The sequence below is a fragment of the Dreissena polymorpha genome, chromosome 3, assembly GCF_020536995.1.
Source record: "Dreissena polymorpha isolate Duluth1 chromosome 3, UMN_Dpol_1.0, whole genome shotgun sequence".
NCBI classification, from domain to species: domain Eukaryota; kingdom Metazoa; phylum Mollusca; class Bivalvia; order Myida; family Dreissenidae; genus Dreissena; species Dreissena polymorpha.
The window spans coordinates 110,863,743-110,881,277 of NC_068357.1; the positions used below are offsets into that span (position 1 = coordinate 110,863,743).

General features: G+C 38.5%; 1 protein-coding gene and 2 pseudogenes across 1 annotated transcript; 1 reads left to right on the forward strand and 2 right to left on the reverse strand.

Annotated features, from left to right (window-relative positions):
• Nucleotides 1-1,181: 1,181 nt before the first annotated feature.
• LOC127871015 (beta-1,4-mannosyltransferase egh-like) overlaps nucleotides 1,182-17,535 on the reverse strand; it is a 47,603-nt pseudogene continuing 31,249 nt past the window's right edge.
• Nucleotides 4,092-6,699, forward strand: LOC127871017 (nose resistant to fluoxetine protein 6-like). Its single transcript, XM_052413630.1, has 3 exons — nucleotides 4,092-4,307; nucleotides 4,995-5,074; nucleotides 5,968-6,699. The coding sequence occupies exons 1-3, from the start codon at nucleotides 4,128-4,130 to the stop codon at nucleotides 6,221-6,223; spliced, it is 516 nt and encodes a 171-aa protein (XP_052269590.1). The 5' UTR covers nucleotides 4,092-4,127; the 3' UTR covers nucleotides 6,224-6,699.
• LOC127871014 (beta-1,4-mannosyltransferase egh-like) overlaps nucleotides 11,660-17,535 on the reverse strand; it is a 37,419-nt pseudogene continuing 31,543 nt past the window's right edge.

Here is a 17,535-nt window from a genome sequence, read left to right on the forward strand (position 1 = left end):
GACGTTACGAACTAGTACGGATCACTACGGTTTAGTACGGACTGCTACGGATACGCTACGGTCGATAAATTCGTAGCAATTTTTTGAACATGTTCAAAATTTGTCAAGAGTCGCTACGGACATCCAAAAACTACTACGACTGATCACGGATCAAGTACGGAGAGCCACGGTTCAGTAAGGATAGCTACGAACTGTGCCGAAAAGTATTCGTAGCTCGTTCGTAGCTCTGATTCGTGACAGTGTGACCGAGGCATAATCTTCGTAGGATGGATCCCTCTTATAACAGTGATGTAATATTACTAAGCATGTCACATATTTAATTGATCTTGTAACTTTAACAAACACTTAACACACATAGATCTCGTATATATAGCGGCTGAACGGTCATTCTCTTAGGATTACTGTAGAACTATGTCAAATAATTTTACAACGATGTGTCTTCGTGATTTGTTTTTTATATTTATACTTAGTTTATTTTATCCAATAAAACCTTGGTACATGCGACCGTAACAAAAATGCACTTCGAATGACAAGGGAATAACCATACATTCGGTTTAGTGCAGGATTTAAAGCTGAGTGTAACATGATAGCAAAACAAGTTGATTCCTGCGCATTTTACGACATTTTTATGTGGGTACAATTGAGTCTTGTACAATTCATGCATTGACATAACTTGAAGTATAAAGAACAAACATGTATAAACATGTATAAACAACATTACAAAATATATGGATAACATCTTCAGGAATGGAAAATATAAAAGAAAATCGGGCTTTTGACCACGGAGTTATAAACAGTTAACACGAGAGGGTATACGCGACCACCAACTTGCATCACAATTAGCACAATAACATGGTATATTGCGTATGTATGTATTGTACTGTATTATTGTGTAAAAATGAACTCTAAGTTATTTATTGAGGCAAAAACAGACACACGCACTGTTTCAATGTGCGAACGATCTCGTAATCAAGGTAGATCACTATAGATGAGCAGGTGTATATTGGTTGTATGAGTTGTCTTTCAAGTGATGAACTACATCCTTACTTTTGGACGGTAACACGAAAACATTTTCAGTTTCTAATTAAATATGTATGAAAGGTCGATGACCGTATGTCACACTGTGTCAATTTGTGAAAAACTATCTACACAAAACAACAAAATAAATAAATGCACTATGATAAGGCTCGATTTTTGTTTGCATAATTCCCATTAGCCCTGAATTTTATTAGATCAAGTCCATGTCGATCTGAGACGATTGTAGTTTCGTTTGTTTCTGTGTTTCCTTCATAACGATATGGAAGCCACCGGAATTGCGCGTGTTGAATCCGTACACCGACGCGATGGCATCCAGACAGGCCGCCAGTGGGATAACGGGAATTGTAGCGAAAATAAGCAATAGTTTTCTAAATAGTCCATATTTTCGCGAGCTAAATGATTTTATTGATCCGAATGTAAACAAGAACAGAATCAGTCCTCCCATACTTCCAGCGGTAACATTCAGCACTAACGGAAGTGGGATTGGAAACGAAAACGAGGCTGGAAAATTCAAAATATTCCCGACCAGTAGAAACCAGCCTAAATCCGTTGGGATCATGCCGAGTTTGCACTTAAATGGGATTTCAGGACTCAAAAGGGTATACACGTGAAAAACAAGCCAGCGTTTTCGCTGCTTGATGTAGTCCACGAGCGTGAAGGGGCTTTTCTCCCACATCTCCCCCTCGACAAAGTTGAACTTGTATCCCTTGCCCCAGGCCACCAGCGCAAACATTACGTCCTCCGCCACGCTTCCCTTCGGTCCAAAGTCAAACCCGATGTCTTTTTCCACGGACTCTTTCACGATGATGTAAGAGCCCTTAAAACCCCATGAGCGGACAGCCGAGCTTGCGGAAGGAGAACCTCATCATGCCCAGGTCCACGGAGACGCGCACGCAGTCGGCCAGGGTGGTCCACCAATTGACTATCTCCTCGTTGGTGTACGAGATGACGCCTTGCCCGATGTCCCCGTGGCCCTGACTGGCAAAGTTCGCGAGTCCGATGGTGGAGCTCTCAGTTAGCAGCGTCTCCTCATCCAGATGCACCACCCAGTCATCGTTGGAGAGGATGTTTACTTCCGGCTCGTTGCAGTACTGCAGCGCGCGCGCCTTGAACAGCGAGTTATTCAGCGTCTGGTAGTCGTTAGGTACAACCAGCTCCCGTACTAGTGCAGACTTCGGGAGATTCAATGCGTTATCAGTCACCACCTCAAACTTAAAGTTGTCCAGACCCACTTCATAGCAAGTCTTGATGTTCCTTTCCACATTGGTCTTCACGAGGTCGGGGTACATGCCCCGTGTGACTACCCGGAAGCAGAGGAACGGGATCTTGGCCTTATCAGCCTCCAGTGTGGGCGGCGCTGGAAACGTGTTCATCGTCACTATGCCTAAAACAACAATAACCCTATTAAATGTCTAACCTTTTTACTCTGCCATGCACTATCGTACCTAATCCTTATATTTCGCAAAGTTGCATTTTACAATTTACACGGCGATCTTCAAGACAAATTTTGTACCTTAACACTTAAAGATTGTGTTAAAATTGAACGTGGAGAATTGTTACTGTTGTTTGCGAGCCATGTGATGAACTTGCACAACAAAAATGTGTTTGCGATGTGTTTGCATACTTTTTACTTTGAACTGGTTTGAAAGTTCCAGTATTTGTAAACACAATAAATGCATGTCTAAACACAATAAATGCATGTCTTTATCTGAATGAATATATCTGATATTTAAGATTAAAAAAGCCTTAATCTTATGTCTATCTTTTATAGCTGACTTAGTGTGCAATACAAGCATTACTGTAATAGTATTTTCTACTGGTAATAATAATGAAACATAAATTTAAATTCTTTTACAAAACATATGTCTAAATTCCGCTCAATCGTGCAATAACACCATACATTAAAAGTAGTTCGTAAGTTAAAACAGTATTGACATCATTGATTTATTGAACTTGTTTTTATTGCTGTTTAAGTTAATGGAGATTTATTTCATGTTTGTAAAGAAGGAGAACTTAAATTGAAACCGGCGCTGAGCCTGCGGGAAGAGATTTAATTAAATGATAAATTAATCTATAAAACTCCGCGAGTTCAGGTCTGCTATTTCTATAACACCGGATTGTTCCCATCTGTATGTAACATCGATTCCAGGGCAGAATTGACAGACGCCTAACACTTTAATTAATAACGAACAAACGTACCCTAAAATGTAGGGTCGATACTCATTCAATAAGCTTTCTTTTAACGTAGAGCATTTCATTTCACAAATCCGAGTTAAGTAAGGTCTTCGTTACGTTTAGAATACACAATGGCTATGGTAGGTAATGATGGGCCTTACCAACTGTGTTCGTATATCCGTTATTCCTATGGCATTTAGGCATAGATTTAGGAAATGTGACTTACCGGTACCTAGTATGTTAGCTACATTCTTCCATTGCCCAAGTTCTATTGAGGCCAGGTCTGTTAGTGAGTTATAAATACTCGTACACATTCATCAAGCCATTGCTCAAGTTCTATTGAGGCAAGCTCTGTTGATGAGTCATAAATTCTCGCGCACATTCATCAAAGTATTTTGTCCAAGTTCTCTTGAGACAACATCTGTAGGTAAGTCATAAATACTCGTACACATTCATCAACACATTGTCCAAGTTCTATTGAGACAGGCTCTGTTGGTGAGTCATAAATATTCGTACACATTCATGAAGACATTGCCCAAGTTCTATTGAGGCAAGCTCTGTTAGTAAGTCATATATACTCGTACATATTCATCAAGCCATTGTCCAAGTTCTATTGAGGCAAGCTCTGTTAGTAAGTCATAAATATTCGTACACATTCATCAAGCCATTGTCCAAGTTCTATTGAGGCAAGCTCTGTTAGTAAGTCATAAATACTCGTACACATTCATCAAGACATTGTCCAAGTTCTATTGAGGCAAGCTCTGTAGGTAAGTCATAAATACTCGTGCACTACTATGTAATTCGAGTTTGAGTTCTATTGATAATTATTAATATCTCAAATAATTATTTTAAACGTAACACATAGATTGATCAATTGTTTGCCCTTCGTTACACAATATCAATGTTCATTCAGAATGACCCCTCCCTATGTGCTAGTCATAGTGACCTTTGTGTACCTCTACATGTACCTGAGGGACGGGCCCATGTGGCCGGACAAAATTGCCGTCGCCGACAGCTGCCGACAGGACTGGTGGAAGCACCTCAAATACATCAATAACTTCGTCGGCGTGGAAGGAGTGCCGGCTGAAAAACAGGTATACAAGCACCACGTCACGTTGTGTCTTGTGCAGTTCACTTACATATAGACGCTTACTTATTCTAAGTTATTGAAGGTAAATCATATCAATAGTGTAAAAGACTGAATATTTTTAACCAATGTGCGACTAGTCGCGTATTGCTTAACATAAGGAGAAGAAGAATATTGCATATGTCCTCCAGAACGTATGTCATCCCGGTTATTTTATCAGGCACTTTTTGTGGCATATCTCAAACCGGAAATACCCAACCATGTCAATTATTAATTTTCATCAATTATAGCCTTCTTATTAAGGTCAGCATATATATCAATCATTATTAAAATGTTTGAATATTACTTTAATACGAAATTTTGACTTCGAGAAACCTTTAAATTAAAATAAATTATTAAGCGTCGTAGGAAAACTGAGCTGAATTCATGTGCGTTAAGTGTCGTCTCAAATTAGCCTTAGCAGTCCACATAGGCTGATGGGCGACGACATATCCCGCCTGTACTTGTTTTTTGTTAGAAGAGACATCCTTTATACAAAAAAAAATAAAATAATAAAAGCGGAAAGTGTCGTCAATGACAAACTTGTGAGTTCTGCACAGGCTAATCTGAGGCGACACTTTACGCTTATGCATTAAGTACAGCTTTTCCATAAAACTATTTGTTGGCCAGTTAAAGGATTCCCCGTGTGTTTCAGTGCATGGCCTGGTCCTGGTACATTGCGGTCACCATGCAGTTCTACCTTACATCACCTATTATACTCACCTTCATGGCGTTGTGAGTATTACATAAAGAACCAGTACGAATCAAAAGTTTGGATATTCAATATATGTCTCCACTTGATAACCACATACATTTGTACTCATATGAGTATAGTGACCGCATTAATTTTATCCGTGTTATTTAATTGTGTGATAACTGCTATACAGTATATCGGTGAGCGTTCACACGTCGATAGTTTACTGATATATACAAGTAAACAAAATTAAACATCTAATAATATATCTGATAAAATATTCACATATTTGCTATAGCTGACCTTAATACTGCCACCTTCATTTAGCTGCCTACACTATTCCACTGCACAGTGTGCAGTCAGATTGCATGTCGTGATTACCGCTACTATTCCACTGCACAGTGTGAAGTCAGATTGCTTGTCCTGATTACTGCTACTATTCCACTGCACAGTGTGCAGTAAGATTGCATGTTGTGATTACCGCAACTATTCCACTGCACAGTGTGCAGTCAGATTGCATGTCGTGATTACCGCAATTATTCCACTGCACAGTGTGCAGTCAGATTGCATGTCGGTATTACCGCTACTATTCCACTGCACAGTGTGCAGTCAGATTGCATGTCGTGATTACCGCTACTATCCCACTGCACAGTGTGAAGTCAGATTGCTTGTCGTGATTACTGCTACTTTTCCACTGCACGGTGTGCAGTCAGATTGCTTGTCGTGATTCCCGCTACTATTCCACTGCACAGTGTGCAGTCAGATTGCTTGTCGTGATTACTGGAACTATTCCACTGCACGGTGTGCAGTCAGATTGCATGTCGTTATTGCCGCTACCATTCCACTGCACAGTGTGCCGTCAGATAACATGTCGTTATAACTGCTATAATTCCATTACGTGCACCGTGTAAACTCAGATTGCGTGACGTTTAAGCTCCTCCTCCATGGGTGCTGTGGTGACGGCGGTGCTGGCGGTTGCGGGAATGGTGGCTGCCGGTGTCAAAGAGATGGAGCGCGGCGGTGAGATACTCACGTACGTTGTACCGTGTGTTTGCTACACACTAGCAAAACCGACTGGGTTCACTATATTGAAGTATCACTATAATAGCATAATCGGTCAGTCCCGGAATAGTACAATTATTATGATTATAAAAGAATGTCGGTATTATATAGATCATGTACAAATATAATGTGCAACTCGTGTCAATCAGGAGCACAACGCCGTTCCATTCAATTACTCACATAATCGGCTATTGTTTTATACATATGTACTAGAATTATTTATATAAATACGAACATCAACCACGAACATCATTTCACAATATAAATGTAACTTTCAAAGGAATTAATCAATCACATCGCACTTACCAATAAGTTCAAGACAATAACACTAATGTTAACGCGAAACACATCGTCTGAAACAGTTTTCGTTCCATAACACGTCTCTGCATTATCTGGTACTATTCGGTTTTTACTTCAAAACTACTAACTGAAAGTTTCCCATCCGTCCACTGTCAATCATGTGCCTGATCCCACGTGCAAGAGCCGGCTGGACGGGGGCGCCTACTGGAACCACGTGTTTACGAAGCCCTGGTGCCGGGTGGCGCCCTACTGTGTGGGACTGCTACTGGGGCTCATAATGCTGCGCGCCGGCTCCAGGCGACCCAACAAGGTATATTAGAGTCTTGCTCTGGGGAAAATTGGCTTTATGGATGTGCGTAAAGTGTCGTCTTAGATTAGCATGTGCAGTCCTCAGGGACGACACTCTCCGCCTTGAATGCATTGTCGCTAAGAAGAGACTTTCTTTAATGTAAAAAATAAAATAAAAGCGGAAAGCGTTTTCCCTGTTAAGCCAGTTCGGACTGCGCTATTCATCTAGACGAGACTTTGATCATATGCATTAAACCCCGTTTTCCTAGAGCGCAGCTTATTTTTTTTTTTAATGATTGTGTATCTCTTTCAATTTCACGCGTATTTAAATATATACACATCAATACAAATAATAACATTACGCAGAATGAACATATAATGAGTAATAAAAATCAAAACGGTTTTGTTATAACTTTTAACGAGAGATTGGACATCAACCAGCAAGAACTTAACCTTGAAGATTCCTAAAATAGAGATCAACATTTAATTTAAATAGCAGTTTATAAAATAAATTTAACATAAATAGATATGTGATGGAAACAGCAATTACCATAAAAGCGTTTAAAAATAGTATGTTCATATTTAATTGACGTTTTGGTGTTGTACGATTTTTTTAACAGAAATTAAGTTATGAACATGAGGAAACTTATATGTAAAGTATTTTTTTTATACAAATACGTCTATCGGTCCGGAAAGCAACGTTGTTGCTGTATGTTTTGTTGATTGAAAGTAATTAAACGACAATTCTATATAGAAATAGTCATCTTTTCATTTGTTTAAAGGGGTCTACTGTAAGTAGTTTTGATTGACACAATACAGAAATAAGTGAAGATCTCGGCATAACATTTAACAAAAGCAACCTTCTGTGAAACAAATAATACATAACGTGCTTGTGTGCGTGTGAGACTATGTGAATTTCGTATTTTAAGCGTATACATTATTTCATTCATTGGTAAAAGCTGCAAATATAAACAAATACTATTGTATTCCAGCAATGATAATGAATAATTCTGTACGTGTGTTCCTTTTATTCCCAGTTGGTGGTGACGGTTGGCTTGCTGGTGGCGCTGTGCCTGGGTATCTTCCTCGTCTACATCCCCTATACCAAGTACGCAGATGGACTCGAGCCCTGGACCCTGGCACAGCAGGCAGTCTATGAGGCACTGGGCAGGCCCGTCTGGGTCTGTGTGTTGCATGGGTAGTTTACGCATACGCAACAGGATTTGGAGGTTCATTCGAGTTATTATTTTGCTATAAATAAGTTCCGTTTTATTGAACAAAAACTCAACACCGTTTTTATGATTTTCCACTTTTCATTTATTTTCATTTTCGACATAATAAATGTCGTTTCTAAGTATAGATTATTGTTATCGTTTCTTGCAAATACGTGTTTAAAGGAATTTCCAGAATCAATAATCAATAACGGGCAGGTCGATTTTTGAAGTACGTTTCGATTTTTTGCTGTGAACACAATTCAAACAAGTCGAATGAGACGATTTATCATTTTGAACATCATCTTTTCAGTGCAGTACCACATTTTCCAAATTTGAATGAAGTGCTTCTTAAAGCGTTTATGAGCTTCTCTTAATGACAGTCTTTTAAGTTTGTATCTTTCTAAGATATAACCTGGTGACCTAGTTTTTAAACGCAGTTTACCCAGATTTGAATTAGGCTTATATATTTTTAAGGATTATAGTATACCAACTTTCATCTGAATTAAGTATTAAATGTGGTTACAATTGTTTTAAGATTTAATTTGGTGGCGTTTTCTTTGTTTTACCTGTCTTGAATCAGAAACGCACTTGCCCTAGATTCTCTTAACAACCTCTAACAAAGTGTCAAAAGGGTTCATCAATATGTGGCCTCTAGCGTGGTTATTTGTTTTTAACGATTTCACCTAGTGACCTTGTTTTTAGTTCCCATTTGTCCTATGTATTGCACGTGTAAGGGTGATTTCTATTTAAGTACTATTTATACACAATGTAACATGCTTTCCGAATTTGAATGTCCGCTGAACGAGTTCTTGTCGTGGTCGGGTTTTATACCGTTGTCCCGGGTTACGTACCTCGTGTACCTGCTACATCCTGTTCTCATAGTGCTGGTCATCTACTCGCGGCGAACATTGTTGCACCTCAGTGACTTCGAAATGGTGAGCAGCCCTGTCTGCTAACAGGGAGGCGTTTGTAGTACACTGTAGGATGTTATATAGCGCATTGAAACGTTGCATATTTAACCCATTAATGCTTTGCGCCAAGAAAAAAGGCCTTGGCAAACAGCGTAGACCCAGATGAGACGCCGCATGATGCGATGTCTCATCAGGGTCTGCGCTGTTTGCTTCAAGGAATTTCTGTAAGAAGTATTCTAAATTTAGAAATAAATATATTAGACATCCCTAAATTTGAAAATAAATTGGCCCAATTTAGAAGAATGGGAGAGTCGACAAGGCATACATGGGTTAATCAATGCATAGACTTGAGCAAACGCGTTTATGCGGTTCTTTTCAACGCGTATACAGGGTGCTTTAATGCGAAGAAAACGCAAATCTGCTCTACATCAATGCTATCATTAAATACGACGAATTCACTATTGAATGTATCGCTGATAAACAGTGTGTTTTTCCGTCCTCCATACATTATTTTGTTTTTCCATTAGTCATTCTCTTTGTTGTTTTAATTCAGTAAAATGAAACAAGATGAACAACATCAAAGCAGAAATTAGCGTGATCGCATCAAACTCATGGGCCTGATCGGGTTCATACAAAACTTGATATCTTCGTGCAACTTTTGAAAACGGTGAGTAGTTTTCGGTACCTGGACCTCACGGTCGTGTTTTGACTAGACTAATACAAACGAAACGTTACTGCGTTTATAAGGAATGAAAGACAAGCCTATTATAATAAATATCAGCCTCGGTCTGAGAAAACGGGGCTTCGTGCATAACGTGCCGCCCCAGATTAACCGATGCAGTCTGCACAGGCCAATAAGGGACGACACTTTCCGATTTTATGACATTGTTCGGGTCAAGTAAGTCTCGTTGAAGCAAACTCCACTTTAGATGTAAAGTGTAGTCCCTGGTTAGCCTTTGTTGACTGCAAAGGCATATCGGTGTCAACTCTTTAAGCAAAAACATTAAGCTCCGTTTTCGCACAGCGCACCACATATAAATTGCCCGGTGATTTATGTACGTGTAATTACTTTCTCACGCATCTGTTTCATCTGCATGAGATAACAGGTAACGTCCGTGAATTCTCTCGTTTATATGACAGGCGTACACGTTCGTGGGTCACCTCGTACTCAACTATGCCGCTGCCGTCGCCGCCGCCCTTGTGTTTGACTTCCCCTTCCGCAACCTTAAGCGGGTCATTCATGGGAAAGAGCTGGATGCCGTCTTCTAGGCGCCTCACGTAGTACACGTTTCCTTCGGGTGTGCTTTTTCTACGTACAAAAGATACCGGTATTTGCAACTGCTGCTCTCTTGTGTGTAGAAGTGTTAGAAGAGGACATTTTTATTCGATTTTTTTGTAGACTTCAGTGCGAGCTAATACTATTGTGAACAGTGTAACTTCATATGTAAACTTCCTTGTGAAGTTATCATTGTTATATATACTCATGTATATCATTTAGAGACTACCACTTTCCTCTTTTGAATGTGTTGTTTCTTTCACAAGTTTAATGAATTTGTTCGAAGATTTTCATATTTTTGAATAAAAAAGAGTCATAAAATGTATTTACTAACAAATAGTTAATGTGTTTAATAATATTAAATAAATAACGTATTAGTAAACAAATATCGAATTCCTCGTGATTCGAACATGAGAGCTACTGTTCCACCCTGCGCCACGCGGGATTACATCTTGCAACCACAACATACACGCCATATTAGTACTCAATATATTTTCCTAAATGTCGAGGAAAAAGCAATACTATTTTACCGATTTCGAAGGAATAGTATCTATAAATTAACAATTATGTTTAACATGTTTCTTATTTAGAAGTTTTATTTAACTTGTATAAAAATTATATATGCCGTCTTTTCGAATATGTGACAATTATTTTGACAATCGTCATTTGACCAAACTGTGAACACGTCCCTTTAAGTATGCGTTTACAATATGATATGTAAAAGATATAAGTATTGACACTCAAACATTTTTTTCAAAACATCTTAATGTGTTCAATATCTTTTCTTATTCTAGAAAAGAACATGTTGATGGTTATTCTGTATAATTGTCTGTTTTGTTTTAAAAACACGATCTATTCATTTAAGGTAAAAAATCAATACAAACACATGATAAATGACAAAAAAAAGAAAGAAAATGATGTAATTAACTGCAACATATTTACACTGCTACCCCCATTTAATTTTGTCAGAACATTTCCATGGATAGCACACGTCACCATCCTTTTTTAACCCATTTATGCCTAGTGGACTATCACATCCTTCTAAATTGGTTCAATTTATTTCCAAAATAAGGGATGTCTAGTATATTGTCCTATATTTCAAATATTTCTTACAGAAATTCCTTTAAGCAAACAGCGCAGACCCTGATGAGACGCCGAATCATGATGCGTCTTATCTGGGTCTACGCTGTTTGCTAAGGCCTTTTTTTCTAGACGCTAAGCATAAATGGGTTAAGCGCATGCGCTTACACGATTTATATAGACTAGTAAGCATAATACTAGTTGAATACCAGCGATATACTGCAATTTAATTCACTCCTAAGCTGCATGATTATATCCGTTCGCAACCATTAAGTTACTGGACACACGCAGCTTAATTTTGGCTATCTTCTTAGGATGGATCCCTCTTATAACAGTGATGTAATATTACTAAGCATGTCACATATTTAATTGATCTTGTAACTTTAACAAACACTTAACGCACATAGATCCTGTATATATAGCGGCTGAACGGTCATTCTCTTAGGATTACTGTAGAACTATGTCAAATAATTTTACAACAATGTGACTTCGTGATTTGTTTTTATAATTGGACTTTATTTATTTTATCCAATGCAACCTTGGTACATGCGACCGTAATAAAAAAATGCACTTCGAATGACAAGGGCATAACCAGACATTCGGTTTAGTGGAGGATTTTAAGCTGGAATGTACCAGGATAGCACAACAAGTTGTGTCCTGCGCATTTTAAGCCATTTTTATGTGAGTACAATTAAGTCTTGTACAATTCATGCAATGACATAACTTGAAGTAAAAAGAACAAACATGCATAAACACAATTAAAAAATATATGGAAAACATCTTCTTAGGAATGGAAAATATACAAGAAAATCGTTTTAACCGCGGAGTTATAAACAGTTAATACGAGACGGTATACGCAAACACCAGCTTGCATCAAGATTAGCACAATGACATGGTAAAATGCGTATGTATGTATTGTACTGTATTATTGTGTAAACTTGCAATCTAAGTTATTTATTTAGGCCTTACAGACACACTCACTGTTGCCATCTCGTAATCAAGGTAGACCACTATGGATGAGCAGTTGTATATTGATTGTGAGAGTTGTCTTTCAAGTGATGAATAACATCCTAACTTTTGGACGGTAACACGCAAACATTCTCAGTTTCTTATAAAATATGTATGAAAGGTCGATGGCCGTATATCACACTGTGTCAATTTGTGAAAATATATAAACATTCAACACAAAACAACAAAATAAATAAATGCACTATGATAAGGCTTCATTTTTGATTGCATAATTCCTATTAACCCTGAATTCTATTAGATCGAGTCCATGTCGATCTGAGGCGATTGTCGTTTAGTTTGTTTCTGTGTTTACTTCATAACGATATGGAAGCCCCCGGAATTGCGCGTGTAGAATCCGTACACCGACGCGATGGCATCCAGACAGGCCGCCAGTGGGATAACGGGAATGGTAGCGATGATAAGAAATAGTTTTCTAAATAGTCCATATTTTCGCGAGCTAAATGATTTTATTGATCCGAATGTAAACAAGAACAGAATCAGTCCTCCCATACTTCCAGCGGTAACATTCAGCACTAGCGGAAGTGGGATTGGAAACGCAAACGAGGCTGGAAAATTTAAAATATTCCCAACCAGTAGAAACCAGCCTAAATCCGTTGGGATCATGCCGAGTTTGCACTTAAATGGGATTTCAGGACTCAAAAGGGTAAACACGTGACCAACAAACCAGCGCTTTCGCTGCTTGATGTAGTCCCCGAGCGTGAAGGGACTTTTCTCCCACATCTCCCCCTCCACGAAGTTGAACTTGAATCCCTTGCCCCAGGCCACCAGCGCAAACATTACGTCCTCCGCCACGCTTCCCTTCGGTCCAAAGTCAAACCCGATGTCTTTTTCCACGGACTCTTTCACGATGATGTAAGAGCCCTTAAACCCCATGAGCGGGCAGCCGAGCTTGCGGAATGAGAACCTCATCATGCCCAGGTCCACGGAGACGCGCACGCAGTCGGCCAGGGTGGTCCACCAGTTGACTATCTCCTCATTTGCGTACGAGATGACGCCCTGCCCGATGTCCCCGTGGCCCTGACTGGCGAAGTTCGCAAGTCCGATGGTGGAGCTCTCGGTTAGCAACGTCTCCTCATCCAGATGCACCACCCAGTCATCGTTGGAGAGGATGTTTACTGCCGGCTCGTTGCAGTACTGCAGCGCGCGCGCCTTGAACAGCGAGTTCTTCAACGTCTGGTAGTCGTTAGGTACAACGAGCTCCCGTACCAGTGCATACTTGGGGAGATTCAATGCGTTATCAGTCACCACCCTCAAACTTAAAGTTGTCCAGACCCACTTTATAGCACGTCTTGATGTTCCTTTCCACATTGGTCTTCACGAGGTCGGGGTACAGGCCCCGTGTGACTACCCGGAAGCAGAGGAACGGGATCTTGGCCTTAACAGACTCCAGTGTGGGCGGCGCTGGAAACGTGTTCATCGTCACTATGCCTGAAACAACAATATCTCTATTTAATGTCGTAAGTTTTAACTCTGCCATGCACTTTCGAACCTAATCCTTATATTTCGCAATGTTGCATTTTACAATTTACACGGCGATCTACAAGACAAATTTTGTACCTTTACAATTCTGCCATACAATATCGCACATAGTTTTTATATTCTGCAATATTTTATTTATAATTGACAAGGCGATCGAAATGATGTACCTTAAGAATTAACCATGCATTCTCGTACCTGATCTATATATTCCGCAATGCTCCATTTGATAATTAAAACGGAAATTGAAATTCTTGCCTCGTTTTATTTTGAGCGGGTTTTGTATTATTCTGAACATCCGAGTAAATTTCTGAGATCGATATAAATATGAACATTTTTGTTAAAGGTCATATAAGGCAAATACCAAATAAAACTTTTTTTGTGGAAAAAATGATTGACAAATCCGCTTTTAACCAATGCACGTGCAATGGTCTAATAGGTCCCATTTGTCGAACAATAGATTCACTCAAAGATTGTGTTTAAATTGAAGGTGGAGATTTGTTACTGTTGTTTGCGATCCATGTGATGAACTTGCAGAACAAAAATGTGTTTACATACTCTTTTCTTTCAACTGGTTTGAAAGTTCCCGCATGTGTTAAACACAATAAATGCATGTCTTAATATGATACTTAACGTAAAAGTATGTCTTCAATATCTCTCATATCCTTTAAGATTAAAAAAGTTTTGATCTTATGTCCTTCTTTTATAGCTGACCTGTGCACTTAGTGTGTAATACAAGCATAACTGTAATAGTATTTTCTACTGGTAATAATAATGAAACATAAATTTAAATTCTTTTACAAAACATATGTCTAAATTCCGCTCAATCGTGCAATAACACCATACATTAAAAGTAGTTCGCAAGTTAAAACAGTATTGTCATCATTGATTTATTGAACTTGTTTTTATTGCTGTTTAAGTTAATGGAGATTTATGGCGACCCGAGATTTATTTCATGTTTGTAAAGAAGGAGAACTGAAGTTGAAACCGGCACTGAGCCTCCGGGAAGAGATTTAATTAAATGATTAATAAATCAATAAAATTCCGCAAGTTCAGGTCTGCTATTTTTATAACACCGGATTGTTCCCATCCGAATGCAACTCCCTTATCAGGGCATCTAGATCGATTCCAGGGCAGAGTTGACAGACACCTAACACTTTAATTAATAATGTACAAACGTACCCTATAATGTAGGGTCGATACTCAGTCAATAAGCTTTCTTTTAACGTACAGTATATCATTTCATAAATCCGAGTTAAGTAAGGTCTTCGTTACGTTTAGAATACAGAAAGGCTATGGTAGGTAATGATGGGCCTTACCAACTGTGTTCGTGAATTCGTTATTCCTATGGCATTTAGACATAGATTTAGGAAATGTGACTTATCGGTACCTTGTATGTAAGTTACAGTATTCCAAAGGGCATATAGGGGTAGGGAACATTAATTAACCAGTATGTTAAGGTATTCCAACGGGAATACCCGGAATAGATATAGGGCATGTGACGCTTTAATTACGCTGTTACAAAGGTCGAAAGAGATCTGGAATATGACTTACCAAGTATGTTCGTGTATTCCAAAACGAAAAGAGAGGTATGGAATATGACTTACCCAGTATGTTTGTTATTCCAAACATAGAGAGGGATATTGAATATGACTTACCAGTATGTTCGTTATTTCAAAAGGTAAAAAGAGGTACGGAATATGACTTGCCCAGAATGTTCGTTATTCCAAAAGGTACGGAATATGACTTAACGAGAATGTTAATTATTCTAAACGTTAAGGTAGGTTGTATGACTTACCCAGTGTGTTTGTTATTCGAAAGGAAGAGAGAGGTAGGGAATATGACTTACCCAGTATGTTCGTTATTCCAAAAGGAAAAGAGAGGTAGGGAATATGACTTACCCAGTATGTTCGTTCTTCCAAAAGGAAGAGAGAGGTAGGGAATATGACTTACCCAGTATGTTCGCTATTTCAAAAGGAAGAGTGAAGTATGGAATATAACTTACCCAGTATGTTCGTTATTTTAAAGGGAAGTCAGAAGTAGGGAATATGACTTACCCAATATGTTCGTTATTCCAAAATGAAGATAGGGGTAGGGAATATGACTTACCCAGTATGTTTGTTATTCCAAACGGAAGAGAGAAGAAGGGAATATGACTTACCCAGTATGTTCGTTATTCCAAAAGGACGAGAGAGGTATGGAATATGACTTACCCAGTATGTTCGTTATTCCAAAAGAAAGATAGAGGTAGGAATATGCCTTACCTAGTATGTTCGTTATTCCAAAAGGAAGAGAGAAGTAGGGAATATGACTTACCCAGTATGTTCGTTATTCCAAAAGGAAGAGAGAGGTAGGGGATAGAGCGCAGCGAGTACAGCAGTATGCAGCCCAATAGACCGTACGACTCTAAGGGGTGCAAATGACTCTGGTCCGTGGTCGTGCCGAATACCATGTTTACGAACCAGATGCAGAACACGAGATGCAGGCATGTGAACGCGTGCTGAACAACCGAGCCGGTCGTCTGAAGACATTTTGCGACCATGCCACCAAACTTGGCACCGGTACGGGAAATGTTAAGCTTGGCTGGACGAAACATTACACTGGAATTGAACAAAGGACAGTATGTGTGTGTGTGCTCAACAAGATCACATTGGACATTAAAGACTAGGAACACAATGTAATCGGTTGCATGACCTTACTATAACATAATTATAAGTGAACATTTGTTTTCCGGGCGAACACTTTGTTCACCGATTAAACTCCAGTCTCTGTATGCGTATATAAGTTATAATGCCGGCACGATTTTACATTTGAACTCATCTTTTTTACATTGACCCTGATATAAAAGGTTGGTTCTTCCGTGTGGCACTTTATCTATGTTGGTTACTATTTTGTATTTTGTCATTTTATAATAATCACACAGACCAGGCAGATGTTGAAGATCAGTACCCCAAGTTTTCCACGTTTTATAATAATCGATTGACTTTCATAACAATTTATTCCTTTATTCAATGTCAACTAAAAATTCCAATCTCAAACACTAAAAAACTAATTACAAAAGCTTTCACTCAAAGATGCTCTAAAAAAACGCAATTATCAATGTTAACCGACATGGCAGATGTAACGTTACTCTTTGAATAGTTTTTACTAAGTGTCCATCGTGTTACTATTTAGAACAAATTTATTATTTACATATTACTCAAATATTGTACATTACGAGATTAACAATAACTTAAAATATTCAAAGAATAATTGCTGAACGTAATTAAACAACAAATGTTGCTGACAACAACAAATATGTTGCCCAAATATGTTCTTATGTTAAAAAGCCCAACAAGTGACATCTCACGACAACGATTTGAAAACTTGCAAATAGTTAACATCCCTGAACATAAATGTAGTTCATTCTTTATTAAGTTACAATATTTGCACAATACAACAAATACATGTAACTTTAAAAGTATATTGACACGGAATAAATTAATCGAATTAGGTTATAAAGTCCTACAGGGCCACATATTTTACAGTTTTCGGGCGGGACACGAACTTTGCATTAACTTCCACTCTATAAACCATTTAAATTCAAGCTTGACGTTGACCATAAACCTGAATAACCTGAAAATGTTTACTGATAAGAATGGGAAACGTTCTAATGCACACTAAGATCTCATGCAAATCCGATCAACTAGTGAGGCAGGCCAACATCAGGTGATATAAAAAGTAATTGTCATTTCTGAATAGCTCGTTTGAAATTCCATTAATACTTGAAAGAAGAGTCTCACAGTCCAATGAAAGATATTTAAACAGGAAATAAAATTTCTACATTTAATAAAAGTGTACACTATGCCACGTTAAAAAAAGACATT

What these genes read in the sequence shown, in the direction of transcription:
- LOC127871017 (XM_052413630.1), top strand. Translation starts at nt 4,128, where the DNA reads ATGACCCCTCCCTATGTGCTAGTCATAGTGACCTTTGTGTACCTCTAC. An exon ending in GAGTGCCGGCTGAAAAACAG is followed by an intron (nt 4,308 to 4,994) that starts GTATACAAGCAC and finishes CGTGTGTTTCAG; the next exon opens with TGCATGGCCTGGTCCTGGTA. An exon ending in ATACTCACCTTCATGGCGTT is followed by an intron (nt 5,075 to 5,967) that starts GTGAGTATTACA and finishes GTGACGTTTAAG; the next exon opens with CTCCTCCTCCATGGGTGCTG.